The sequence below is a fragment of the Pleurodeles waltl genome, chromosome 1_1, assembly GCF_031143425.1.
Source record: "Pleurodeles waltl isolate 20211129_DDA chromosome 1_1, aPleWal1.hap1.20221129, whole genome shotgun sequence".
Lineage (NCBI taxonomy): Eukaryota > Metazoa > Chordata > Amphibia > Caudata > Salamandridae > Pleurodeles > Pleurodeles waltl.
This window is the reverse complement of record NC_090436.1, coordinates 403,066,151-403,094,042: the sequence shown is the minus strand read 5'-3', so window position 1 is coordinate 403,094,042 and position 27,892 is coordinate 403,066,151. Positions and strand designations below refer to the sequence as shown.

Below are 27,892 nucleotides of genomic sequence, written 5' to 3'. Positions count from 1 at the left end.
CATTCCATGTTATGGCTCTCAAAGATAATGGTGTGGGAGCACCCATTGTGTAGCATATTGTGTGAGGGGTCGCCATCACGACCGGTGGGGTCCCAGGCCTGTCTCCATTCCCTTTCCAAGTAATGTTAGAGTTACAACAGTTAGAATAACCTGACATAACTTTAGAACAGAAAACCTAGAAACACCCACCTTCCTGCTACCCTGCACAGCAGGCTCAGAACAGCCCACCTCCCTAACATGCAGAAAGCATCCCATGACCCTAATATTGTTCGTGCATGCTCGGCCTTCCTGATCTTCCAATTTAGCAGCCACCAGAGCGTTTTGCTTGGTGAGGTTTTTTACTTGTTCATTCAGCCTGTTAGTGGTGAACTGCAGGGAGTTTGTGAGATTCAGCTGTTGTAACATTTTCTGAGATTTTTTTAAAATCAGCTCTCAGAAGAGTGACATCCACAGCCACAGCATCGATTTTAGGTTTTATAGTGCCCTTAAGGTCTCGGATGGCGGCCATGATTTCACTCAGGGAAGGTTTTACCACTTTTTGTGGAGCCACTTGTGTCTCAGTGATCATATGCAGGGTATTATCCCAGTGCATTTTAAGCTTCACAGGAGTCGTCTTTCAGTAACCGTTTTTCCTCACAAGGGATTACTCAGTTCAGTTCAGTACTCTATATCCCTCACTATGAGTGGCCCGGTTTCAACTCCTCAGGGCCCTGCATTTGCAATCAATAGTACGTCCCTCAAGGTAGGCCCTCTGTCCCCGGTCACCACCAATCGTCTATCTCTGGATCAGAGGATGGTGGGGATTATGTTTCTATGAGTCTCAGTCCTCTGGCATGTGGGCTCCGCTATGCTGTATGGAAGGAGCCAATGCTGCATCAGGCTCAGGGCACCAAGCACTTACTTGGGACCGGGGCCTTACTGACACTGGCAGTTGCTGCTGGGACTCGCGTGTCACCCACTGGGTGACTGTTGTTACTGCTTCCTCCCTCGGGAGAAATATCACCTGCCATTGCAATTTGGCCACTCCCGCAGCAGTGGCAAGAAGGGAGAGGCCCCTGTCTCTGTCGCGTTGCAGGAAACCTAGCGCCAGAGTTAAGGCCTTTGTAGGGCCCGGCCCTGGTGACCCCTGCTTCACCACCATGCGGGAGAGTAGGGATACTGCTTGGGCCACAGGAACACACGACTGGGTGCCTCTGCCAGCCCGATCCAGGCCTGCTGCACGTTGCTGCAGGAGCTGGCAGTTGTTGGATCGTGGCAGCACCTCCTGCCTCAGAAGCCGCACTCCTGATGCTGCCACCTGGAACTCAGCGCAGTCTGGCCGGCCTGGCTGATCGTCTCACAGCACACGTCGCTCAGGGAGAGGGGAGGGGGCTCTCTAGCCTCCAGCTGATTGTCGCTAATGTGAGCCCACTTCACGTGGGGCACTATTGCAGGTATGGGTGGAGATGTGTGACAGGGTGTTCGATGCTGGTGGCCGCAGAGACCAGTGTGCAACTGGTGCATGACCCTCCCCTATGTTTGCAAACATGCTCACTTTTTCATATAAAAGATACACACACCAAGGTTTGTGGAAAGTTGATGCTGTGACCGTGTAATATGTGTAATAAAGTACGCCCCAGCATACATGATAAGTTAATGCAAGTCACCTAAATTTGCTACTGTAACTCCTTCCCTACATTATAAGGAAATTGCAGGTCACCTCGGAATTCCTTAACCTTAGAAAGAAACGCGGCCTTTCGGCCTCGTTCCTCTATATGCTTATAGAACGTCTTGGTGACTTGCAATATCCTTAAAATGTACGTAAAGAGTTACCGTAGTAACTTTAGGAAATCGTGTGTAAACCAATAATTGTATGATGTGCTAATTTGTGTTTTAAACACCTGTTGGCAAGATCTCAGTTTGAGAAGCAAATTATTCCGGACACTACTGATAACAAAGAACTCAAGCTCTCTGACGATAGAATCAAATGACTAGTCTAGGACTTTGTGCCAGAAATTGAAGGCCAGAGAATGGTACAATAATACTGTGATCTAACACCCTGCTCCGAACACTGATCAGCATGGTGAACAGTGTAGTGAACAAAAGCAAAGGTTAATTGATACTGGATGTGTCAAGTAACATAACAGACAATAGGGTGTGGCTATATGCAGTAGCCCGGGTGCTTTGAGTTAAAAGAAGCGTAGTGATGCTCAGTTATACCCTGCTCCAAATATTGGGGTAAATCACAGTAGAGGAAATAACTGGTCCGCTAGTCATTATCATACTGATTAATATCACCAGAGACATGAGGCACGCCATATGGTAACACAGGTACGAAATACACATTTATATCAATGCATTCAACCACAACATATTGCTAGTGGGAGTAGGGCTTAGTTATTGCTTGCTGTGATGCACCAAAAAATCACAGTAAACCTGCATCACAAAATCGACCTTACGGATAAACATATAAGACACACAAACAATAATATCTGCTGAAATGAGTTTAATCGCTCATTTGCATTTGCATTAGCATTGCAGTACGTAAGTGCCAATATGTAAGATAAAGGGCATGTGAACCATGAAAGAGTATATTAAGGCTACTGAGTAGGGACCGAAGCATGCCCCAGCTTATGATCTCCGCATGCAGAAGCGTGTTCCGGGGAGCAGGAGTGCCCACTGGTCAGCCTTGCTGGAGCGAGAAATACTGGGACCAGAAGTCGTGATTGTAGTGTCCTTGAAACGCAGATGTCCAGTTTGAGCCACTGCATTTCAGTTTCATGGTGTTTCTGAATTTTTAACATCTAAAACATCGTGCAGTAGGCCTTTTAAGTCCTCCAGTTTATTGCTCTTGGTGAGTCTCATTGCTACACAATGGTTTGAAGTGACCTTGGGAAACTAGTAGTAAAAAGTAAAAGCTAACAACACTGATTTTGCAAGTTCCCACAAAAACACATCAAGGGCACTACAAGAGTTCATTATGGGCTGTGTACAGTATAAGACTTTACTTATTTACACTAATATTATATCAGTTCATTGAGAAGATCCGCATCCCAGGGTGTTAAGCATCCTAGGAGTTTGACCAATCCTACAGTCTCAAAGGATGTACCATAAAGAAAGAACAGCTGGGACATTATAATCAAAACAAGGTTTGACCAAAACAAGTGCATATACCTCGAATAATAATCCTTAATATTCGTATTTACCCATCGTCAAGACAATTAATCTCATAATCAAAATACTAATTGAACTTTCCAAATTAATATTTCCAGTTCCAATTTTCCAAGTTTTGAATGCACGGTCATTTTCCATAGAAGCAAGATTTTTGGAGCTGTGCTGTCTCTGTACCGCCACAGAGAGACAACAAGAGCTGAAACGCAAGCCCTTGAGAAACTTTAGCCAAATAATGTGTTCCCTCTTCGTTAGGTTCCCTTGGGGATTCTTTAGGGCTAGTACCCCTTTAAAGGTGTGTCGACGTGTTTCAATATTGTTTAGCGGTATCTCTTCAGTGCTGGGAACTGGAGCGCCTTTGTGAAAATAAGTATCTACTAATATGGCAAATTTCTGTGCAACCTTTATTGAATTGTGAAACCAAATTTCGTACATTACCTTAAAGTCTTGAAAAATGCCAGTTTAGCCTATAAAAGGGGCGGGATTATTTTATTTTTATAGTTGTAGACAGCACATCTGACTATAGGGAGCTGAGTTGTGACATTATGCAGTGCTCTAGGTAAATATCTTATTGTTTTTTTAACAAAGGCAGCCAATCGTGCATAGTGTGCTGTCCAAGTGGACAATTCTGCAGCTTGAATGAAGTGACCACGTCAATTGCTGAGAATCAGAAAATATACATCAAACAATGTTTTTCCCAAATGACCATTTTACACTCTGAATTTTCTATTTGGCTCTCCTACCTTTGGCTTTACCAGGCTCTGTATTAATTGTGCTTCCAACTCGTTTCGTAGTACCAGTTGACGGTGTCTTGCATGGCCGTCATAGGAACTGGTGTTCTTCTACAAGCCAACTATGTTATGCTCTTTTGCATCATCCTTCATAAGAATCAATCAATGTTTTTCTTCAAACCAACTGTGTTACACTGTTTTTCATCATCAATGATGGTGTATTGCTTTTGGCACCATTGGCGTTGTGGTTTCATGTTGAGGCCATTTATTTTTTTGCAAGACTTAGAAGTTTCATTTTTTATCATATCTTGTGTATTATTTGCAAATTAAGAAGAAACCCGATGAAGATGGCAGACTCCTTAGTTTGTTGTCTTGCATCCTTTTTAATATTGTAGTATCATTATTTCAGACTGATGCGCTGACCAAAACACGTCTAAAACTTTTTGCGACGTTTTTGAAAACACGATTGATGATCTATTGACATGTATGGTATAAAGAAAAGATTGTTAAATTTGTTTCAAAAGTAAGGAAGTACACAAACCTTAAAATGTATTAATTGTCTTGATCATCAATAATTAAGGTTATTACGAATTATCATTCGAGATGTATATATTTGTGTTTAAGTCTCAAAGGGTGGCCATTCCCTTGCCTAGGAATGGTGTTTATGGGGCAATCTGTAGTGAGCCATTCTAAATTAAGTAACTTAATTAAGTTGAAGAGCAACTTTAGGATGTGATAGATATGAGGGAATTGGGAAAACTGAATCTTACATTCAAGTAGTGTGGTAAACAGATGTTGACAACAATGCAAGCAAAGCCAGATATGCAATCATGTTATTTATCAGTTTTTTGGATTTGGTTGACTCCACAAATCACATCAACTACACTTGGAGAGTTTTTCATCATAGACGGTGTCAGTTGCATCACGTAGCTGTCAGAGGCAATCGCATCTGTCTGCTGTTATTGTAGTATTCAAACAGGATGGATTATGGTTTTAATAATTTGAATGCATTCGTTTTGTTTTTAGATATTTTATCCAGAGACAACAGATGTCTACGATAGGAAAAACATCCCTCGCGTCATCTACTGCATTCATGCACTAAGGTAAGGTCATACCGTGGAACAGAGCGGCACCTATCCTCTCCACCTTTCACCATATCACGTTTCTGTTTTGCTCTGAATAAGTGAAGCCTTATGTTGCCCTGGTCAAAATGGAATATGATGGATTGCCTTTCAACTATATGCAGAAAATGTGATATGTGCCTGTCAATTGGAATGATTTCCTTTGTAAAATAAATGGTGTCCATCCCACAAAATGTTTTACTTACCAGCCCATACAGAAAGGTTTATTTTTATTTTCCAAAGTGTTTATTTTACATTTGCTTAAACCCATATCAAAAAGTTTCCCAGTACACTTTAGAATACAGTCATATTTTATGACCGTCTTGCAGTTGTGTGTAATTGAACGGTGCTTCATGTTACTATACATAAGTATTGGTTATGATGCATTTAGGATGTATAAATTCCTACAATGTAATGTTTGTTCACAGTATGGTATCCTGATGGTAGCGGCTAGGTCCACTTTTCAATGTGATACTTCTAAGTTCTTGTTGGTTCTGTCTCAAAAATCTATTTGTATCCGACAAAAATACTCATTCATGGTTATTTGTGGAGACAATTCAATCGGCATACTAAAGTTTCAAGTAACAATTTTTAAAGTTCGTTTTTACAGCATGCTGTGGGAGGCTGCATTATATTGCTGGACCATCCAAGCTTGCGTTGTACTGCAGCACTATGAGTATGTTGGTGACCGCTTGCAGGAGCATAGAAACTTGTTGAAGATCTAGAGTTTACACAGCTTCCATTGTGCATTAAGTTGTCAAAGAGGCAATTGCATATGGTGGAGCACTGCACAGCACAGCGGGACCTCTGTTTCTATGCTCCTCTTTTTGAAATCGTTGAGTAATGAGCATGCATTTATCTTGAATTATGGACATACAAGAGTGGTAGTATAGTTCATGAATAGTTAACTGAACTCTGTGCTTCTTGACTGGTGACCAGAGAAACCACGTTAGATCATCTTCCTCTAGATTATGTGGTGGTTGTCTAGAATGAATACTTCTCTATTTATTAGCATTCCGGACAAAAGATGTTCTACAATAAGGGCCAGACAGTACATAATGACTGCAAGTTTGGTAATTGCGTAAACAAAGTCATAATATTTCTATGTATGTATGCATATGGTATTTCTATAGCATGAATTTAGCCAAAAGGCAGCAGAACTGGTCATGATGAGCATAAAGACAATGAGTAAAAGGATAGGAAGCTGTGTTGTAGACAGTTAGTACATTATGATGTAGAGTTCTTTAAAGAGGTGAGCCTTCAACTCTTTCCTATATTGGAGCATCATTTGGGGCAGTCCTGATGGATACAGGAATGTTGTCCAAGATCCTGGCTATTTAGATGGAATCACAGATGTTCTACATACAGAAAACAAAATGTCTTTGAGATGTTGATGGCCAATTGTTGGTGATGCTGCATATAATTAGGTGTGGTCCATCCCGATCTTGGAGTGGTGATTAGTTGGACAAGACCTCGACTGTAATGCACTCACCTTCTAGTGGTGGCGGTCCAGAGGGCAGAATTCATGGATGCTTTAAGTAGTGCACATTTATCACAAACATTTTGGAGGTGTTGAATTGTTGAGGTTGAAAACGTTTCTTATCAAATTATATACAATGGTGAGATATTTTAAAAGTGATCAATTCTTCGCCAGTAATATTTGCACCTTGCGACACCCGGATTTGAAAAAGCAGCAATAAAAATACAATGTATTTTCTTGGTTAATGCAAATCTCTGAGGCTGGTTCACAGTGTCAGTACTTGTGTTTTTCTTATTTATGGCTATTCCTCTAGAGTTTCTGACCTGTCTTAGCTCCTGTGCAGTCCTATCTATGTGGCCTTCTATCATTCTCATTGACCTTCTCTATTTTAACTTCTCTGGGCACTGTGTTGGACCTTCTGTTTTTTTAAAATATATTTTATATTATTATAATTTAAATATGTTTTAATATATTTTATATTAATATATTTTTTAATATATTTTATAATATTTTTTTAAGTTTTCAAAAGACTTCAAACAATCATCTCTCTGGATCACCCTCTCTCCTCCCACCCCTCCTCCCAACTGTGAGGACACATTGGCCACCAATTGAAATGCTTTGTTCCTAGTGTCGCACATTGTTCTCCGGACTGTGGTCCTTGGTCCCACCCCACTGAGTCATGGCTGATTACCCAGTCCTCATCTCTCACTGTTCTCCCGTGGCAACTCCCCCACGGTTCACCAAATGCCACAAACCACCGCCACCTTTCAGAATCTCAGTCCATGCCCTTGATCTGGGCTTTCCAAGCACCTCATATTTTTACAAACTTGTTTGGACAGGCCCTTGCCTTTTAAACGTGTTCTTCTGCTTTCATGGATCATTCCACATTGACTTCCCAATCCTCCACCCTCAGAACTCTCGCAATCCGCCATTTCTGAGCACATCACAGCTAGCCACCATTATAGCTACATTACAGAATAGGTAGGTGTATTTGTCTGATTGCTGACTGAAATGCCAGGCATTATTAATTTAGGTGCAAGGTCAACTGGGGTGTCTATGACCTCAGACGCCCTATCCCTGACACCAATCCGAAAGGGTCGCAGCATGGGACAATCCCATAGTGTATGAATTAAAGTCCCCCAGTATGTGCAAACCCTCAAGCTCTTGTCGGACGGGCATCTATTCATAGCGAAAAGGTGCGTCCTTGTGAATTACGCTGTATGTAGGATTTTGAGTTTGAATACCCTAAAGTTTGCCTATATCACTTCCTACCAAGGATAGCAGCATGCCTCTCCCCGCTCACCTTCCAATCTGCCAAGATCTCGCTTTCACCTGTCTTCAAGGACTCTGAGCGATGGGGTGCTGTTTGCTAGCAATGTGGTATATGCCGATGATATGGCGTTCCTGTGTAGTGGGACTCAGAGCACCCTAAACTCTAGGGGACCCTCCTCTGGGATCTCCTTGATCTGACCTATACAACTACGGAGGATGTATCTGATTTGCATGTACTGCAAATACTAACTCCCTGCCAATTCATACTCTGCCGCCTGAAGTGGTTCAAGGGGGATCAGGTACCCTGTAGTCCACATGTCCCCCAGCTTCGAAATTCCCAGGAGATCCTATTCCCCCCCCCATCCCCCACCCCTTGACTCCTTACAGTGGCACCAGTGCTTCAGCCTCCCAGAGGGGCACTGCCATCCAGTATGCTTTGTGGTCCTTCTCCAGGTTCTGATTACAATGGCTGTGGGGGAAGGCAACAAATTCAATTTCCCCACCATATAACTGCCTAGTTTCGCTCCCTGGGTCCATTGCTTTCCGATCCGCTGCCAGAGACGGCTCCCTCTGCTGCGCAAATCACCAATCATTGACAATGACTAACTGATTGCCCCATATTATAGAGGGAGGTCAGGGAGGGCAATACTCCATCAGGCCTCGAAAAATCATAAAAATATTACTAGAGTTGAGGGTCGAGTAGCTTGAAAAAGCTACTCGACCTGACAGTAATGTACTTGACCCGGAAACGGGTCTCAAATTGTGTGATGCCAGGCAAATATTGTATTTTACAGTCGCCTTTTTCTTCATTCTCATATGAGTGCACCTTCAAATAAGTGAGTTCAGCATTTCTGCTGTAAAAAATAATCCTCTTTTGTTTGATTAAATACACTAAACATTTGCTGCATGTATAATAAATCTAGCCCACATTTAGGGTACACATGACTTGCCTCTTAGTTTACTAATAGCTTTGCCATCCGAGTAGGAGTGTTTCTCAGATTATGTTTAAACACTCGCTTTTAATAAATATATTACTACAGCAGGATGTGATAGCACACTGTCATTTACAGACAGTAAATTTCCAAGAAATATAAAAAACAAAACTTCCCACTAACTTGCAGCTGTACTGATAAAATCTATATAGTGTATTAACAACAATCCGTGAAAATTGGGTTTCAGAAAACATTTATCATTTGCACATCACCAAGTAAAGTGTTCTGACCTTTTTTCCATTCTATTAAAATATTGTTTTCATAACACAGAAGTAGAAAAAATGGTCTTTCACAGCTACTGAAATATACTTTGAAATGCTTGTAAAGTTGAGTTAGTTATATAAATGTTGTGTGTTAAGAAAAATCTGATACCAAAAGCCTGTCATTTCACATAGGTCAGACAGTTCACCTTGCAAAATCCTGAAACTCTGCAGTCACAAGGAAAAGTATTTGCATTGCAAGAAGACAAACTGACTTTTGACCTCTGTTTCTAAACACAGAGCAAATGTGACAAGAATAAGATTTAAAGGCATCTTATTGCTAATTTAGTTTTTGACTGAACAGAACAGGGTCCAGTGGAATCTAAAAATAACTCAACCTCACAAAATAAAACTCACCAATGGGAGTGGTCCAGTTTTTCGAGCCCTGTCCATCAAATACTTTCCTAGTCAGTACTGACATTGCTATTCTGGGGGCTCCGCCATCCCACAGTAGCAGCCTCGTTGTTCCTGCCACTTGTTTGTAAAATCAGTCTGTGACCTCAAAAAGGGAGTTTTGCAGGGCGTACAAACATTTGAGCAAGTATATCATTTTGAACAGCACAACATGCCTAAGCAGCCACAAGCGTACTTTACGCCAACTACCCATGTCCCTCCTATATTCACCCAGTAGCCTGCCCAGAATATTATCAAAGAAGAGCTGGCAGCCCCTGACAATGTAGATACCCTGGTATCTGAACCACTGCTCGTTGATGAGAACTGGGCAGCACCATGTCTCCCTGGGTTGCCACCCGCCAGCAGGTAGAGACGGGGCTTGTCCCAGTTGATATGTAACCCAGCGAAAGAGCCAAAGATAGCAAAGATCTCCAGTATTCTATTAATGGAGCTTTCTGGTTCAGCTAGGTAGAGAAGGACATCATCTGTATACAGCAACACAACATCCTCCTACACGTGTTCCCAGTGGAGTCCCCGCACCAGAGCATCCCCGCGAATCCAGCTTGCTCTTGGTTCTATGGTTATTGCAAAGAGTATTGGGGACAGTGGGCACCACTCCAATTCAAATCCCTCTAAGAGCGTGTTCTTGCCCTGACAAGTGCTGTGGTGTGGGTGTACAATAGCCGACACAAGCCTGGAAGGATGGGCCAAAGTTTGACCCTCTCCAGTCGGGCCATGAAGTAGGGCCATTCCAATTAATTAAACACTTTGACACGTCCAATGTTAACAGCTTTGCAGGTTCCTGCAGATGTCCCTGACTGGCCAGACAGCCATAAAGGCGTCTGAGGTTATGCCTGGTGAGCCTGTAGGGCATTAAGCCTGATTGGTCCGGGGCCACAATGGTGTGGATCACTGCCAGCAGGTGGTTAGCCAGGACCTACGTCCCGATGTTAAGGAGAGAGCTTTCCTGTATGAGGAGCATAGTTCCGGGGGCTTAGCCTGCTTGTGGATTAAGACTATTTCGGCCTGTATGAGGTTGATGGGCAGAGACCTCACCTCAATGTACACCGTGTGGAGCTGTTTCACCGCCTGCCATTTCACACAGCAAAAGAATTCCACCAAGAAGCCAATGGGACCCAGTGACTCCCCCTACCTCCCCTTCAGTCATGCCAGGACCTCTGCTATTCTCCCCTACTGCAAATCCCCTTCCAGGGATTTCACCACCCCCTTGCCTAGTTTCACTATCGGGACATCCCGAAGGAAGGCATTCAGCACACCCAAGCGGCCTTTGTCCCACCTTTGGGGGTAAAGGTCTGCAAAGTGTTCAGTGAAAGCATGTGCTATATCTGGTACACCTCCACTATGTCACCCTACCGCCCCCCATCAGTGCTCTCGGCACCCACCGCTGGCCTTCCTCCTTCCCTGACAACCATGCCAGCAGCCTCCCTGCCTTATTTTCCACTTCATAAAGTCTGTATTGTTTAGCTCTGAACAGGGACCTGGCTTCCTGGTGGGCCAGCCCAGGGTAGTCTGCCCTCACTGCTTCAATAGGAGCAGCTAATTCCTCATAAAGTGTGCCACGTATTGGGCCTCCCAAACCGACAACTGTTCATCCAGCTCCCTAATGGCTTGCTCCCTCTCCTTGCAGACTGTAAGGGATATCAGCTGGCCCCTCACCTCTTTTGTAAGCTTACCCACATAATAGTCCCTGAGCTTAACAAGCTCTCATTCTCCTTAAGGTATGCCTCTGTGACCTCCTTCGCAAAGCGTGTGGAGGACCATTCTGTAAGGACCCAGGGTTCCAGTCTCCACTCAAAGCCTGCGATTGCTACGGGGCCATTCATCTGCATAATCAGCAGTGAGTGATCCAAAACACCTAGTGGCAGATACTGCACTTTCCTTCACCTATCGGTTTGCCCTGATGGGACAAGGAAGTAGTAATTTTGGGACACTGATTGCAGCGCGCTGGCTGCATATGAGAATTGCCTCTCCCTGGGATGGGTGACTTGCTTTGGATCCTCCAGCCCCAGTGGCCCGATTAAACTTCTCACTCCTGACCAACCTGTCTAACTCCCTCCCCACCCCCCCCAAAAGAAGAAGGTTAAGCTTTCCAACAGCGCCTCAGGGACCAACATGGTCCATCCCGACATCTTGTCAAGGCCCAGAGACTGGAGGACCAGCAGAAGGAACCAGGATAGCACATATAAGTTTTCTCTCTCTGCCATGTCCCCCCTATGGCCACCCAGCAGCCCTGGTGATCCAACCACGTCTTTGTCACCTGGTGCAGGCGGGATTTTCAGGCTAGTATACAGGTTCCATGTGAGCTTGATGTGAATCCAGCATAGGCAAGCAAAGTGTATCTGCCTTTACCCAGAAATTCACGGTTGTGTGGGTCACCTGTAGCAGGACAATGTCTGGCTAGTGCATGGCCAACATTTTCAATACCAGTCCCGTTTGAGTTTGTCACCCATGCTGTTTGCCATTCCAGGATAGGATCGTGAGGGATGCTCCATCCGTAATATGGAGGTGGCATATGTCTGCTGTGTACGACCCATCTTCCCCTTGTCTGGACACATAATGATACGCCCATTGCCATTGTGCCTCCCCTCCTCCCAATTCCTCCCATGCACCCCTAAACTCCCTAGCCCTCCCTGTTTCCTTGTGCAGTGAGTTTGAAACTACCCGTGCTTCCTCAATGCCAGAGGTAGCTGTTGCCCCCTACCCCCTAAAAATAACATAATTCATCCTATTTGGATTTCAATTCTGTGGCTCCGTAACGTAGGACCCAGACACACATCTCATCAATCATCTCCACAGTTCCAGCCCCGATCTAACAGTCACTCTGGGGCAGATGCCCCCTGGTCAGGATCCCTAGAGGATTTTGTCCGCAGTCATGAGCGTAACCACGGCTGGGATCGAATCTCCCACTCCACATCCAGAGACCACATCAAATCAGGAGACACCGTCACCAGGGAGGACCATTTGTTGTTGGTGTACCAAGGAAGCCCCTTCTTGACCTCCTGGACCACTTTTGAGTGCTCCATCTAGGCCTGGTTATTAGTGGAGGGTCCCTCTGCCTCACTGCTGGACAAAGCGGCTGGATCTCTGCTCTCACCACCATTCCAGGTCACGCTCTGGTTGGCCAGTCCTGACACCGGGTACCCCTTTTCCTACAACCAGTCCCAGATATCAGCATTTAAAACAATGAAGAAGGACTCCCCCTCTAAAGATACGCGCAGTTTCGGGGGGGAAGAGCAAAGCATATTCCAAATTCAAGCCTCTCGGGTGCTATTTCACTTTTGGGAAAGTCTCCCTTTCCCATTGGACTGCTGTGGTGTAGCTGGGATAGATATTAACCGGGTTTCCCACGACCTGCCAGGGGCCCTTTGCACGTGCTTCCTGCAGAATACGGGGCCGGTCTCTGAAGTTGAGTAGTCTAGCAGTTATCAGCCTTGGTGATGCTCCCGGTTTGGGCGGCCTCCTTAGGACTCTATACACTGTTCTACAGTGTACGTATTCTCTGCACTATGTTTTGAAATACGAACTGCCATCTGGACCGCCAGACCTCTAGTATTGTTCCTTGTGGCCCATTCCAATTCACTTGGGCCTTATTATTTTTCATCATGCAAATTCGTTAAAGTTTGAATATTTTTGAATGACATAGTCAGCCCTTCTATCTTTACCTTAGGATCCAGTGCATCATTTGGAAAAAAACTATTTTACTACCTGTTCGGGCTTTTCAAGACTTCCTTCGATTAATATATGACTTGAGGACTACCATTTTTCTACTTAGATTTGCTACTCACCTCGTTTATAATAGCCTTGAAAGAGTCACCTATGGTGAAACACATGTCGGCTGGCTGTTGTTGCGACATGATATGTACTGAAGCACACAGTTTTCTACAACTCAATAAACGTATTGTTTCTAAACTTTTACCTACGGAATTCTATGTGATGGAGTTTTACTTTTTGGACTTCTACATGTGAGTGCTAGGGTATCTTCCATTTGAGTGTATTTCTACAGTGGACCTTTGGCCTACTGTCAGTAGTACCCCTGGTAGTAGAGTACATGATACTGTAAAAGCACCAATTCCAAATTTTGCTGTTGAGTATACTTACCCATAACCGAATTGTTCGATCAGAGATGCGATTCCCATAGCGCTACTTCAGAGTGTTTACTAATTAGCCTTAGTCTTGGGTTGTCACTGTGAGGTGAGGTAGTTATTGAGGAAGCCTCACCACAAGACACCGCTGATGTGCAGCCTGGTTCCCCAGTGGCCTCCCTCGGGGCCCCCACCCACAACTGTTACAGCAGGGGGAGCAAGCGTCCCCTGGCTGGTCTTGAGCAGGCTGCAGGACGTCTCCAGGCCCTGGCCCTCAGTCACTACCAGGTTTCCATTCTGTGCGCCTCCAGTCATACAGGTAGGCCCTGAGGCCTCTCACCAACCCCTGGGAGACCCCTCTCCGATGTGGACCTGCCCTGGGGCCGAAAGCTCACAAGAGATGCGGCCAAAGACCCTCCCAGCCTATATCCTGCACCAGGGGTGTAGTGGGACTTGAATTGGGCCACCAACATCTCAATGAGCTTATGGGCCAGTATGCTGTCTTCCACCGCTGCCTGGGATCACTTTCACCCGCTCCGGGCCTTAGCAATGTGCGGTGATCACTCCTCGCCGTTGCATGAGTCCTGAACCCAACTTCTGCCTCTGAGGGTGGGGGGTAGCCTGTGGAGCACCGCACCTCAGTCCTGTGGCCTTAGCCCCGGGTCCACAACTCTCCGTCACCTGCGGCCTCCGGGCCATGCAAGCTACCCAGCCACAGGCAGATGCACCTTCTACCCATCACTGCCGCTGTTCGTGCTGTACCTGTCTCCTCCCCTCGATCTTAGTGCGGGATGAAATTGCCTCAGTCTGGCTGCTCGCGGTTCCCCCGCTCTGCCAGGATTCCTTTGCTGCTCTTTCTGGCTTAACTTAGTGCAGGATCCCTGTAGCTGCAAGGCCCGGTGGTGCAGAGCTCAGCAGAGAGCAACCACCGCCATCGAAGCCGCCCCCTTTGCTGGACCTTTTGGCGGCTGGTGTAAAAGACAAGGAAGCTACATTCCCATCATGCCCTGGGCTGCCAGCACCCACTATGGAGGAGAGGCAGTGCTTCTGGTGCCAGGGCCTGTGTAGAACTTTCATCCAAGACTCAGATACACCAGCACCTCTGTGAAGCTGGTTCACATTGTAGAAAAATGCCTTACGAGAGGATCTTGCTTTTCCCTCTTTTGTTCTTCTTAGGATCATCTCCTGCAGCACCACTGTCCCCTGTTTGCTTGGCCTCTTGCCGCTCTCTTAACCTATCCCTCCTGTGACTTCTAAGGACACTTTGCTGGGTCTGTTGGCGTGTGGTGAGAGACGAAAGGGACCTACATTCCCCCGTTATCGCCTAGGCTGCGTACACGCACTTGAAGGAAGCGCAGCACATCCAGCACCAGGGGCTGCTCCCTCTTTTATCCTCAAGAGGGGCTACGTTTTTCCTTTGGACATAAGCTTGCATTAGACAACCTCAAGTTATTCAACAGGTCTTATATATCATTCAGGCTAATAACAATGGTCCCATCTGATCTCGTCTGAAGTGTTTGCCTTGTTGAATAATTTTGTGATACTACGCTCTCTACAAATCACTCATTACCCCCTACATAGGCAACCTGTGACGTTTATGGAATCATCCTCCACGAAGAAGCGTTCATTCTTCAATATTTAATCTGCTGTCCGGCATTGCTGAAAAATGCACAATCTCACCACTAACGAGGATCCGGATGTCCTTTGCCTTACAGGGACCCGATCATGGCCATGTCAGGGCTGTCACCTGCTAAAGCAAGGCGGGCCCATGAAAGGGGTCATTTCAGCCAGTAACCTTTAGGGGAAATGTCCTGTTTTCCTTATAGCTGTTTGACACCCAAATTCCATGATGGGAATACAGTGCCCTTTTGCTATTTACTTCCCCTAATGATGTTACAGCAGGAGCGCTAGTGTGGGATCACCCGCCCCAAAATTAAGCTCATCCCCCTTAAAATAAAGTTGACATGTACGTGTAAGCTACTCAAGCTGCTTCCCCCTGATCCCTCCCCCCCTCTCTCTTTCTGTCGTGTATCTTGATACCAAACTCTCTTCAATAACTGGTGAATTCCCCCCCAGTCTGTGGGAGTTGGACTTGACTCCACTCATCTCTAGTTCTCTCCATTCCTCACACGTTACACCCTCTCCAGAATGATATGGTGCTGCTACCATAGCCTAGTGGAATCATCGCCTCATATTCTTACCTCAAACCATGAACTCATACCATTGTTACCATGGCTGTTTACTGTTTGCAAATGGACAAACTTAAATATCCATGCAGACCTATTACTCCCTTTCTCCAAATTACTGAAGGTATGTGAGAATCGACCTGGTTACCAACTTTTTAACACTGCCTACCTCATTGCTACAGAAATCCTCCTAAGAAATAAAATCCTGCCAACGGTCTCGCCACATATCTCCAAATCCTGGGAACAGTTCAACAGGATGGCTGAAGCACTAGGCTGGACATCTCCTTTTAACAGTGGTTTGAGTTGTAACACTTCAACTGTGTTGTGTCCTGCTCTGGTGCTTTCGGCCAATGTTCACGTCTAGAAAAGTGACAGCTTTCTGTAAAACATATGAGCGTGTTGGTGTTTTTGATCACGTAAGTAAATGAGAGCAATTCCACTCCCCAAGTGCTACATGTTTGCAGCTGTTTGGCAGAATACCGGAGCTGTGGTCCGCATCTCACTGCATCTGTCAGCTTCATCCTGACATCTTACTACAATTTCACTTAACTAACTTGCATTTGATAAAGATTCTGCCAGTGGAAGGAGTAAATTGATCAATGTACCTCTTATCTAACGCGAATTTTATATAGTTCTCAGTATGTCAGTATAATGTCAATGCATGTGTATCTTGTCCATATCTGTGTATTTACCCTTTATATTTCCTAGTTCTGTCATATTTTCGTCCAGGTTTCAATACTGTACTTCACAAAGTGTGTAGTGATACAAGTGACATGTGGCAAGGAGAAAGACTAGAGAGAATGGAAAACACATACGTTGTTTGCCTTTAACTTGGATCAGGTTTGCAATGGACAGGCTCGAATGTAGTCTTGTATATCTTTGCATCAATCGAACAGCCCAGGCAAAAAACAGCTTTAAATGAGATTGGCCCTGTATCTATGTAGAGAAGTGCTGCATGGATACCTCTTCAGCCCTGGGACCAGAGCCAAGGAACAAACATCCACACTGTTTGACATTTGTATTCAGCTCGTGAAATATTTAGTATTCTTTTTTTGGATCACATTTTATTGGGTTTACAAGGCATTTGGCCAGCAAGTAAGGAAACTGAAAACAGAGAAAATAAATATATTAACAAGACATACCTGTACAGTCTGCCCCACCCACATTTCTGCAATATAATACAAAGTGTCTTGCAGCCAAATCCCATGGTCCATTCCATGTCAATCCCATCCTATCCCACAAACAGGCAAATGCCATCATCCACCATTCACCGTAAAGAGCATACAGGATAAAACACTGTGTCCTGCAATCTGTCCATGCCTGCCCTATCTTCGGGTGCTTTTGTGAACAACCCCTGGCTTTGTGCACCGCCACCTGCAATTCCATGCAGTAATCTAGGCCATTTTTCTACGCCGCCAAGGACAGGCTGGCCGGCCTTCCACTCTCTTGCTATGTCTCTTCTCTAGGACCAATCCAGAAACAACAAAGACAACGTAGAGCATTTGCCTTCCAGAGTATTTGAGATGTGAAGGAAGGTTAGTTTATTTACAGTTTTCTTGATGGATGGATGCAGCAGGTGTTGCACGTAGATGTGTATACATCAAGCGCACTACTATAGCCGGAGCTGATCTGGTCTTCAATCTTTAGCAGATCTCTTGTGCAAGCTCTGGTCGAGCACGGAGATAAAAAGGTTTCCTTCACTTAGGAATATTTGAAGACACTTTTTGAGATGTCATGGCATTTGTCTTTAATGAATTCATTGATCTGATATTATAGATTGTGCTGCACCTATTCTTCCACCTGTACAGAGGTACAAAAACCCAGGGGTCAGAAATGGCATCAGGAAAACCATATTGAACATTTTTGCGAGGATCGGTAACTTAAAATGTTGTGCACGGACTCCTGAAAGACTGAATAACTTGATAGGAAGAGGCCAGCGTGCCAAATAATGCTCTTACGAGGTGGGTGCCTGTGACATGCTGTCGCACGCAGACAGAAGGCCCAGAAGCGGGGCACTTGCATCTACATCAGAGAAGAGAGAAAGGTAAGCTGGAAACATGGTAGAAAATGCATGTGACCTGATGCCTGGCTGCCAAGTCTTGTTCTAGGCAGAAGGACAAGATCGTTGCCCTTTGAGTTTTAGGGTTCTAGCCCGTCATGCAGCTGGTCCCCCAGAGCAAAACTCTGCTTCAGCAATATCCTCTCGAGATGGAGTTGGTCATGTCACCAACATTTGCTGCTCACTTCTCCGCCTTTGTGTTTTCTTATCACCGCACTAGGGTGCTGCCATCATGGGTTGAGAAGCTACAGAAAAGACCTTTTACCAAGTGAGACCCAGATGTCGTTGGGTTTGTTTCAGCGGTCTCGGTACATGAAGTCGGTGTCCACAGCGTGATGTTTGTCAGTGCCTGTCACTTCATGTCCCTTCATGTGTACATTGAGCTAGAGGTGAGTACATTCTCCATGGCCATCTGCTTACATCGGTGTGGTGTTCTCGGCCTTGACAGGAGTGAGACCATCCCTAATGGTGACACAACATGGAAGTGTGTATGCGGGCACGGTGCGTTGGTGGAAGGATATCCTGGGACTTCACTGGTGGTGCACAGAAAAGCTTCTCGTGTGACCTCAAGGCTGTGGCACAGCAATTAATTAAACCAGCTACCACAGGCCACTTCGTATAGGAAATCGAGCATTGTTGTCCAAGTTCTGTCCGCTTTTCATCAGCCATTGTCCCAACATGCTACAGCGCTCTGGTCCAAGCCTGCTAATGTGTGGTACACACTGGGACTGAAACCAGTTTACGCTGTGCAAACAGGGAGGCTTCTGTTCATAACAAACTGGCCGATTGTGAAAGTCATGCCGACAGTACGTAATAACCCATGCCGCCCCTGGGACTTAGAATGTTCCATAGCATGGACGCATGTTTCGAATATGAACAGTATTTACGTGTCGATATGGGAAGTTACATATGTGAGGAGGAAAATTTTACATCTTCTAAATGTATGCACGAGTAAACGTCTTGATTACACCCCCCTAAATAAAGACCAATGGAAAAGGCACAAAACCATCCAGATCTTCCTGCGTTACGTATCTTGCCTTAAAGATAATTTAAGAGAGTCACATTTTTGGAATGGACAACTGAGGCCAGATTGCTGTGATTAATTTTTTTAAATACGGTAAATGACATTTGGAAGTCCAGTTTGTTTGCCATCACGAATAACACAACTACCCTATTTTGATTAATAATGGCATTCAAACAGTCCACTTAGGAGTACATAAGGTCCCAAAGACTCCAAATAAGAAGAATATTTGGCTTAATTTGCACCAAACAAGAGGCCCAAATTCCCACGACAATTGGCGTGAACTAGCATATTTATTGGCCACAAATTAGCACAACATCCATGCATTCAGGGAAGCAGTGTTTCTATATTAGCCAACTAAATCATCATAATCTACTCATCGATTGACTAGTGATTTGATGGTTGCCTTCACAACAAGCCCACCATAAGCCACGGCATTAGGACAATCTTGTGATATGGGGCAAAGCAGAAGCACACTCACAGACGTGTTTCTTGTTAAGGGATATTCTCGTGCTTTTACTGAAATTGTTTGAATTAGAATTTCTTCCAAGCACAAGGTTTCCCCACCTACTCAACAAAGAAGATTGGGGTAGAAAGTGCTTCCCTACATAGGGCTGGGCCCACACATGTCGGAATGTTGGGTGAGGGTTCATCCTTTTAATTTAATCAACATGGTGACAACACACTCCTTCCGGACTGGGTCACAAGGAACTCTGTGCTTTCAGCACAATCTGGTACCTTTACTTCTCCCAAAACATTTTTGAATACATACTTCTAGAAGAAGTTTCATTCTGGCCATTAAAGAATAAAAAAATCGTATTCAGAAGATGTGCACTCAATGTTATACCCATAAGATTGAATCAGCAGTCTACTCTGTCCACTAAGTTTATTTACATTTCGGTCCACTATGTTTTTAACATTATACCGACCCTCTGAGAGCCTTCTACAAATAACACTACTTTTCACTTCTTTGCCAAGCTATTCCAATCTCTACTAGGCTCGTATTACAGCAAAACTTTGAAACTGTCTGACGTTTTAGTCACCCACTTACTCAGTCGGTGAACAGTACTCGTCAACTGAAATGTCGTCATGCCTATTGACATTCAGGCCCCTCTCACTTAAAGAAACGACCTCAAGTACAATCACCTCTGTATCCTTGCCCTGTGTGTGTTAATGCCTTGGCATTAGATGTTAAGAGGGCTGCCCTCGTGTCTCTACTCAACTTTTCTCTAGCATTGGCAACCATGCGGATGGACTGGAATAAGGCTACAGCAGTCCCTCCCTTGAAGAAACCTTCTGCTGAGCATTCAGTACTCTGATTTCAGGCCTATTTGTCTGCTCCTGTTCCTAGCAAAAAGGAATTGAAAAAAAAACTGTTAATATCCAGCTCTCGCTGAACGTTCAACAAAACAACCTCCCACTGCTCCCCCCTCTCACCCTCTCCTTTGAGTTCCCTTTGATGTCATATGCGGGTGATACTCAAATCATTGTTGCCATTGCCAGTGGAACCTCAGTTGTTGAGAATGACTTTTGGTCCGGCCTCTCTTCCTTTCCTGTTGGGATGGAGACTAAACTAGCTCAAACATAGTGAGGATCAATCTGAAGCTCTGACCTTTCTTTCTCCTTCATCTGCTTGGTCCTCTGGCTCTGGGACAAACTGAATTCAACCCTTGCCCCACCTCTGCTAAGTTTCTGATAAACCTTTTTTTTTTAATCAAAACCTCACTGACACAGAACTTCAGTTCTTTCTATATGAGCTTCCCAGCCTGCCTTATTCGTTGTCTGCAAATCTTGTGTGGTGCTTGGTCTTCTGGAACACAAGCCCACAATCACACATTGCACTGGCACCTGTTGCTAAAGAAGCCATCTTCAAAAAGATGTGTGTTTTCCAATGTGCTCTACACCAGATGGGTCCCCTTACTGAATAAGACCCGTACTGCCAACAGATCCTTCACCCATTTTGCACTCAAACTCTAAAATCCTTCTTCTTCATCATCAAAGCATTACTTCTTACAATTCCATTATCAAAGGCTTAAAAACTTAGCTGTTACTGCTCTCTCGCTAACTGTTGGCCTACTGCCTTACAAGCTAGCTCTAAGACACCATTCTACAAATGTTCATTCAGTCATTCAACCTCTAGCTCAAGTGAAGGCCAGTCAGTCATTCTAAAGAGTGATGAGGAAAACTGTCTAAAATACAGGTAGTCCTTGCACACCTGTCCCATGAGCAAACTTGCCTGTGGAGTAAAAGCAAACAACTTTTCTAGGAATAGTGAAAAACTAAGTTAGAGATATCTTTAAAAGAAACTTCATATTTAATGACAAGTGCAGGTAGGCATGTACCAGCCAGAGATCTACAGATATAATCAAGCACCTTCTTTTATTGAGCCTACTAAAAGTAGTGTCCAGGAATATAACTGCCCATGCCTATTGGTGGCAGGAATACAGTGAACTAGAAAGTCCGTGAAAAAAGGTGTTTTTCATATTCAAAAACACTCACTCCCACATTGTTATGCAATTTTATGTTGTGTATTTGTTAAGCGCACTATCACCGGCAAGAACATCTTGGCACTGAGCAGGTGTGTGTGTCTAGCCCTGCCTATGATAGTTTAGTTAATTCAGTCTTCAGCTTCTTGTGGAATTCAAGAAGAGAGGAGGAGACTGATGTGGAGTGGGAGGTAGTTCCACACATCAGGAGCGATGTAAGAGAACACTCATCACCCTGATCTGATTCTGTGTATGCTTGGGATGTGTAGGAGTCCGGCAGAATGGAGGTGTCTGGGTGTTTGGTGGAAGGAGGATGCGTCTGTTCAGGTAGATGGGGCACGAGTTTTGTAGTGCCTTAAATGTGTGTGTGAGGAGTTTGAATTGAGCATGCTTGTGTATTGGGAGCCAGTGTAGCTCCCTGAGGTGTGATGTGAATTCTGTATGAGAGGTTGAGGATGAGCCTGGCTACCGCCTTTTTTATGGTTTGTAGTCTTCTAGTGAGTTGCTTGGTGATGCCAGCATAGAGGTTGTTCCCATAGTCCAATTTGCTGGTGATTATGGCGTGAGTTACATTTTTCTAGCTTTATTTGCAAGCCATTTGAAGATCTTTCTCAGCATTTTTATAGTGTTGAAGTAGAATGCAGTGACTGCATTGACTTGTGTGGTCAGCTCCACTCTGCTGTCAATGATTATTCAGAGGTTCCTGGTGTGGGTCTGGATCTGGGTCCGAGTTTGGCAGGTCACCAGTTGGAGTCCAATGGTGAGGTGTTCTTGCAGAAGATTACTACTTCCTTCTAGTCAGTGTTGACTTTGAGACAGCTGGCTTTCATCCATTTAGCAACTTCAGTCATGCAGGCGGTGAACTTTTTTTCATGTGTAGGGGGGTCTTGTGCGTGGTGAAGAGTATGAGTTGTGTGTTATCTGCGTAGGAGAGAATGTAAATGTGTGTGTGCGGATGATGGACAGAGGGTTCAAGTATGCGTTGAACGGGGTGGAGCAGAGCGATGAACCTTGAGACAGTCCGCAGATGAGTTTGCAGGCTTTCGAGGAGTAAGGTGCTAGCCTGACAGTTTGTGTTCTATCTGTTAAGTAGGAGCAAATCCAGCAAAGAGTGGGTCCTTAAATGCCAAGTTCATGCAGGCTCCTGATGAAGATGGGTATGAGACCGTGTCAAATGCTGCATAAAGATCCAGGAGTATGAGGGCTCCTGGGTCTCCTCTGTCAAAAATCATGTGGATTTCTTCTGTGGCGGCAGTGAGTGCTCTTTCTGTGCTGCGGCTGGGCCTGAATCCCAACTGTATAGTGTTGAGAGCTTGTGGTTGTTGAGGTGGTTGGCACCAATGTTTATGGAGCTGCAAATAAAGGGTCTTAAAGAAGACTGTATTTTTCTCACTGGAGGAAGCAGCTGCAACAGGGCCTTCTTAATGGTGTTAAAACAGAAATTGATAGTAGGCAGATTTCGAGGCTACTCCATGTTAACGGGGTACCACGTATGCAGACCTAAACATTCATTCAACTAAGAGGTGATTTCTGAAACTGTAGTCTTCGTTTCCATGAGTTGAACTAATAATGCGAACACAAATAATACTTTTTTTTTTTTTAATGGAACGCACTTATTTAACAATCATGTTCTTCAACCTGAACCCGTCTACCACACTTTTGCCTTGGAACCGTTATGTGTGTTCATATAGCGCTTACAATGCAGGAGATCCAGATACTTGCTTTTTGCTGACATGGAATATCCCCTACTACAGAGGGAGAGGGTAAGGCAATGACCTGCATCTTGAAGGTTGGGTCCATTGCAGTGCCGTGTTACTCAGTCATAGGGATTGTGTGGCTACCTTTTCAGAGGAGCCTTTGACTGCATGAAACAAATCCTTCTGCGACATTTGGGCAACCCCTTAGCCTGGAGGGCCATCCGAGCACCTGCTGTGAGGCCGCCTTGCTGTAGGACACCCACAGCCTGCAAGGTATGCAGTCATAGGATCACGGGAAACAATTTACTGCCAAGCGGTTGAGATGTAGGTACAGGTTTCTATTACAAAGGAACAATTGGGCAATTATGTTCCTAGTTGTATTTTCTGTTTTCCGAGACAGCTTAGTGGTGGATGTTTCATTAAGTTGCCATTTTAAAACAATCACGATTCAAAGCAGGATTGTGCGAGTGTCTGAAGAGCAGAGGCTGTCGGAGTGCAGTTTCATTTCGAAACGTACTTAGGTGGGCGGTTCTGCCTCAAGGGGTGAAACCGGAGAACTGTCCCGCGTTGTTTCCTTGGTCTGTGCTTAAGCCTGAACGCGGGCATTGCAGTAAATATCAGCTATTTCAGAGGGCTGGCCAGACGTGAATGGTTCTGCCAGCCGCTGCACTATAGCGCCTTCCTGACAGTTCACATTACAGCCATCTGAGACTTGGAATAGTAAAAAGTTTTACCAACTTTTGAAAACTTCACGGTCGCAACTGCATCTCACAGTCAAGGGAACATCTGCCTTTTGTTTCCTGTGTCTAGAACGAAGAGTATTGGCAGGTTAGGCTCCTGCTGCCCAGTCGGCTCGGTTAGCCGCTTCCGGCTTCTTCTGCTCACATCCGGCACGTAGAATCCACTTCCTGGTGTAATCTGTGCTATTGTCAACGCACAAACAGTAGAGGGGCCTCGGCGTAAAGAATGTCTTTTCTGTGTAATACTTTCAAATTATTGTAAACACCCGCATCATTGGAGTGCAAATCAGAGGTGCAGAGACAGTGTAGAAAAGTCTGATCCAGGGAACACTTCTCTCCTTGGCCCGAGGTGTGCGGTGTCCGCGGCGCATTGTGGTGTGTTGCCGATTCCTGCACATTTAGCCTGTGTACATTGCTTTCTCCCCGCATGCTGTAAATCCATCAGTGTTGGGTGTTACTAACGTGTTAAGTACCACCTGCCCTCTCCCTCCCTTGGTTATAGGGCAGAGGGGTTTATTAGAAGTGAGTGCACAGTGGGTTAAAAAGAAGATACAAGTGGATAACACGGTGGGCAAGTACTCGTATGCGGTGGCGGCCCGTCCTATAGGGCGGAGCCCCCCCCCCCACCTTTTGCCCCTCATGAAGAGTGTCTGTCAGGCTGAACATAGGTCAGCCTGACAGACACTCTCCATGTTCAACTCAGGCAGCCAGGATCAGACATGCACGATTTGCACACACTCCTGGCGGCCTGAGCTGAACTTTGCTGGGCTGAGGAGGTCACAGCTCCTATGGGTGTGACCTCCTTGGCTCAGAAAAGGTGCCTCGATGCCCTCCACTGGGTGATGAGGAAAGCGTCACCCATTGACTTCGATCTGGGCGCTTCAGGGCGAGTGTCAATCAGTGACACTTCGTCACAGAGTGGGGTGGGGTGAGCAGTCTCACTGACCCCATCCCACTCTGTGACGAGGGTGGTACTGCTGCCTTCCCAGCCCTCCTGGGACCTCGAGGCTGAAGGTAAGTGTGTGTGTGTATGTGTGTGATCTTTTAAAATGAATGTTTGGTGCATGCCTGCATGTTTGAATGGTATGAGTGTTGTTAATGGATGTGTGTGCGTGTCTGTGTGTGAAAGAATGTGTGTGTGTGTGTGTCCCACCCCCTCCCTCCTAAAGCGGCCGGCGCCACTGCTCGCATGCTGCCAGGTGACATTTATATACCGGGCAGTGAGGACAACCCCGCTTAGTGCTCATGACACGCTGTGGATGGTTCTTTTAGCCATAACTGCAACTCCCCAGTCATTGTGCAAAGAGTCTGTGTGCAAACAAAAATCACAGAACAATCCCATGGCAAAGCAGACCTGCAAAGCCTGTGCCGTTTTGTAAGTATGAAGGCAGAGCAGCATGAAACATATCAATGCTGGAGCACCGTGTTTACCTCGCGTTTGGCAGTGAGGAGACTCACAGGCCCTGCTGCTCAGACACCTTTAGTAGGACCTGGTCTGCTTGAACCCAAACCAAAGACAACCGACATTTCAACAGTATCTAGTGGCCCAGCATCAGGAAAGAGTTAATGTAGGTGCTGATACCCACACCGGAACTGAAAAACAGGTCACGTGACGAGAGAGAGGAGCTACACGCTCCATTCAAAGGGAAGCAACAGAAACTGCCTCTTACAACAATAACAGCAAATAAACCAGAGCCCACCGAATCCGTGTATAGGAAACGGGTCAACCCGGTGCTTAAGAAAGCAATACACTGTCAGATAGGCCTCAGTCCGTTCTGCCCAGGGTCTGGGGGGGGGGACACTCAAGCTCAGCCCCCAAGACTGCACCAGGCTATCTGTGGGATAAACTCACACTGCTGAGCCACACTCTGCAGTAGGAAATGTCGAGATGTCTAGCGAGTGGTGAGCGCGGCGCGAGGCAAAAGCCACCCGACATAACAGAATACTACTTCACAGTGTAATATTGTTACCCCAAGCACATGGTTCTCCTTTCTTTCGTGGAAAGGCGAAGTTCACCCTGCCAGTGCTATCTCCTCGGACCTTGAGGTTGCACAGATTCGGCAGCAATCACTGATCCTCTGCTGAGTGCGTTATTTGTACATTTGAAAGCAGGTCCCTGTCGATCATTGGAATTGCTTTGCATAAAGTTCACTGTTCTGCAAGTTCGGGGCTGTGTCCACCCTCCTGATGCACAGTTACCGTGGGCTTGTTGAACTGTAAGTTTAACTTGTGGTTCAACGTGTACCATATCAAGACTAATGTGCTATTGTTTTATACTAGGTTTCCATCACCCTCAATTCAGTCGGTTCTCGTGCAGGAATGTGCAGATTTCCTATTAGAAGTGTATTGCACCATGTCTGTTGACGAATGTGCAGTTACAGTCTAGTTGTGATCAGCCCTTAGCGCCTAGATGCAGCTTCCGGGTTATACTAGGTGGTTGTAGCTTTCTAGGGCCCAATCTGAGTTGAGATGCAGTGTCCTGGCAGGTTGAGGGGGGTGTACAAGAGCTGGACCCTGCTGTTTGGGAGGGTGCAGTATTGTAAGGATAGACGGGATACTTGCACGTGCCTTGTCCTTGCCCCCTGGAGTAGTGCTTCTCAGTCAGGCTCAAAGCCCAGTCGAGAAGGATCCTAATGTAGTATAATAATTATTATAAACTCTTGATGTCAGTGATTCTGTAAGGTGAGGTAATACAGCATCGTTTATTGCACTACATAGTGGCAAATTAATGCAACAACCCGAAAGGTTGCCGTTTTAAGTGAATGGATAGCACTCCAATGGGGTATAGTTAAATTTTACCTTAAGAGGCGCAAATTCCTGACCTGTTCCTGATCAAAAACCAAATTAGCTATGGCATATTTTAAGAGATATACTTTGTTTATTTTGTTTTGGTTTTCAAATGTATTCTCCTAATCCGAACAACGTTTTGAAGAACTAAGAAGCAGCGGGTCTACGATGAACAGACGTTGTAAAATGGAGTGCGACGGCTGGATGGATAAAATAAACTTATAAGGATCTTCAGAGGAAAGACATTTATCGATCGTACTCATAAATGCAACCTTGACAAAACAGATACAACTATCCAAGGGAAAAGTCATTGATTATTTCTACAATGCGTTTGTGCTTAGACAATCATTACGTACAATCAGGTACCACTGCTGCATAACAAACAATCCAATGGCTAGTACTGAAATCTGTACAAGTAAACCACAGTCCATATTGTTATTATATCCAAGATCCAAAGTTTATTGTGTGGCAGTACAGTCCTTGATGTACTTTAAAATGCTGTGGAACATTTGGAAAAGCAGCCAACACGTGTTTCGTCACCTTAAGTGACTTTTTCATGGCTAACTCGTCTGCATTGTAAGTCTTGTCCCAAAAAGAGGGGTAGTTTATCTTAATGCTTGGGGCTCAAGTAGTATTACTGTGCATTTATTGTAAGGTAAGTAGGTTATGTTCGTAGTGGAAGTCATTGAACAGTAAAACTCTTACAGTCCAAGTAAGTTGTCCTTAATTCTAAAGCCAAGAAAGCTTGGATAAGCAGGCTGAAGTTGCTGCATAGTTAGTGGATTAGTTAGCCGTGATAAGCTGGTCCTAGTACGTTCGTAGACGTGCTCGTCTGTATCAAAGTGAAGTTTGACTTCACTTTGACACAGACATGAGTGGTCATGCAGGCGACTCAAGAAAAAGTGAAGACGCAGCAAGAGCACAACAGAACACAAAGCTTTAAAAGACGCTGTCACATCGCAACACCGGCTTATCTGAGCAGCTAGAAAATCAGCCATTCAGGAGCGCATCAACTCCAATGCTCACAACAGCAAGGAACTCTCCACCATAGTCGAAGAATGTGCAAAACCTGGCTTAGACACCACAGACATCCACCCCCTCTCAAGCCCTCTGCGACATCCTCACCACCTCCTTTCACTGAAAAATCCAGGACGTCCACTAAGGATTCGCAAGCCAAGACCCGCTCCCCACCCACTAGCACCAACACGGACACCAACCCCAGCAAACTCTGAACCACTGAGCCATCCTTACCCCAGAAAACACCCTCAGACCCATGCCCCCACCACATCTTCAACTCAGCTGGCTCCACCGTCTCACCCGAACGACGCTACACTATCAACTGCTCCATCACGACGTCCACCTTCCCAATGACTGGAAACATGCAGAGATAAACCCCCTACTGAAGAAGCCCTCC

The 27,892-nt window shown here is 45.3% G+C and overlaps 1 protein-coding gene across 4 annotated transcripts in view; it reads left to right on the top strand.

Annotated features, from left to right (window-relative positions):
- The window catches only part of IQGAP2 (IQ motif containing GTPase activating protein 2), a 902,890-nt gene that overhangs the window by 510,828 nt on the left and 364,170 nt on the right, over positions 1-27,892 (top strand). For all 4 annotated transcript variants that reach the window (XM_069223623.1, XM_069223606.1, XM_069223596.1 and 1 more), the window contains exon 5: positions 4,908-4,984. In XM_069223623.1, the coding sequence (XP_069079724.1) occupies positions 4,908-4,984 (77 nt within the window). The remainder of the gene's footprint in view (positions 1-4,907; positions 4,985-27,892) is intronic.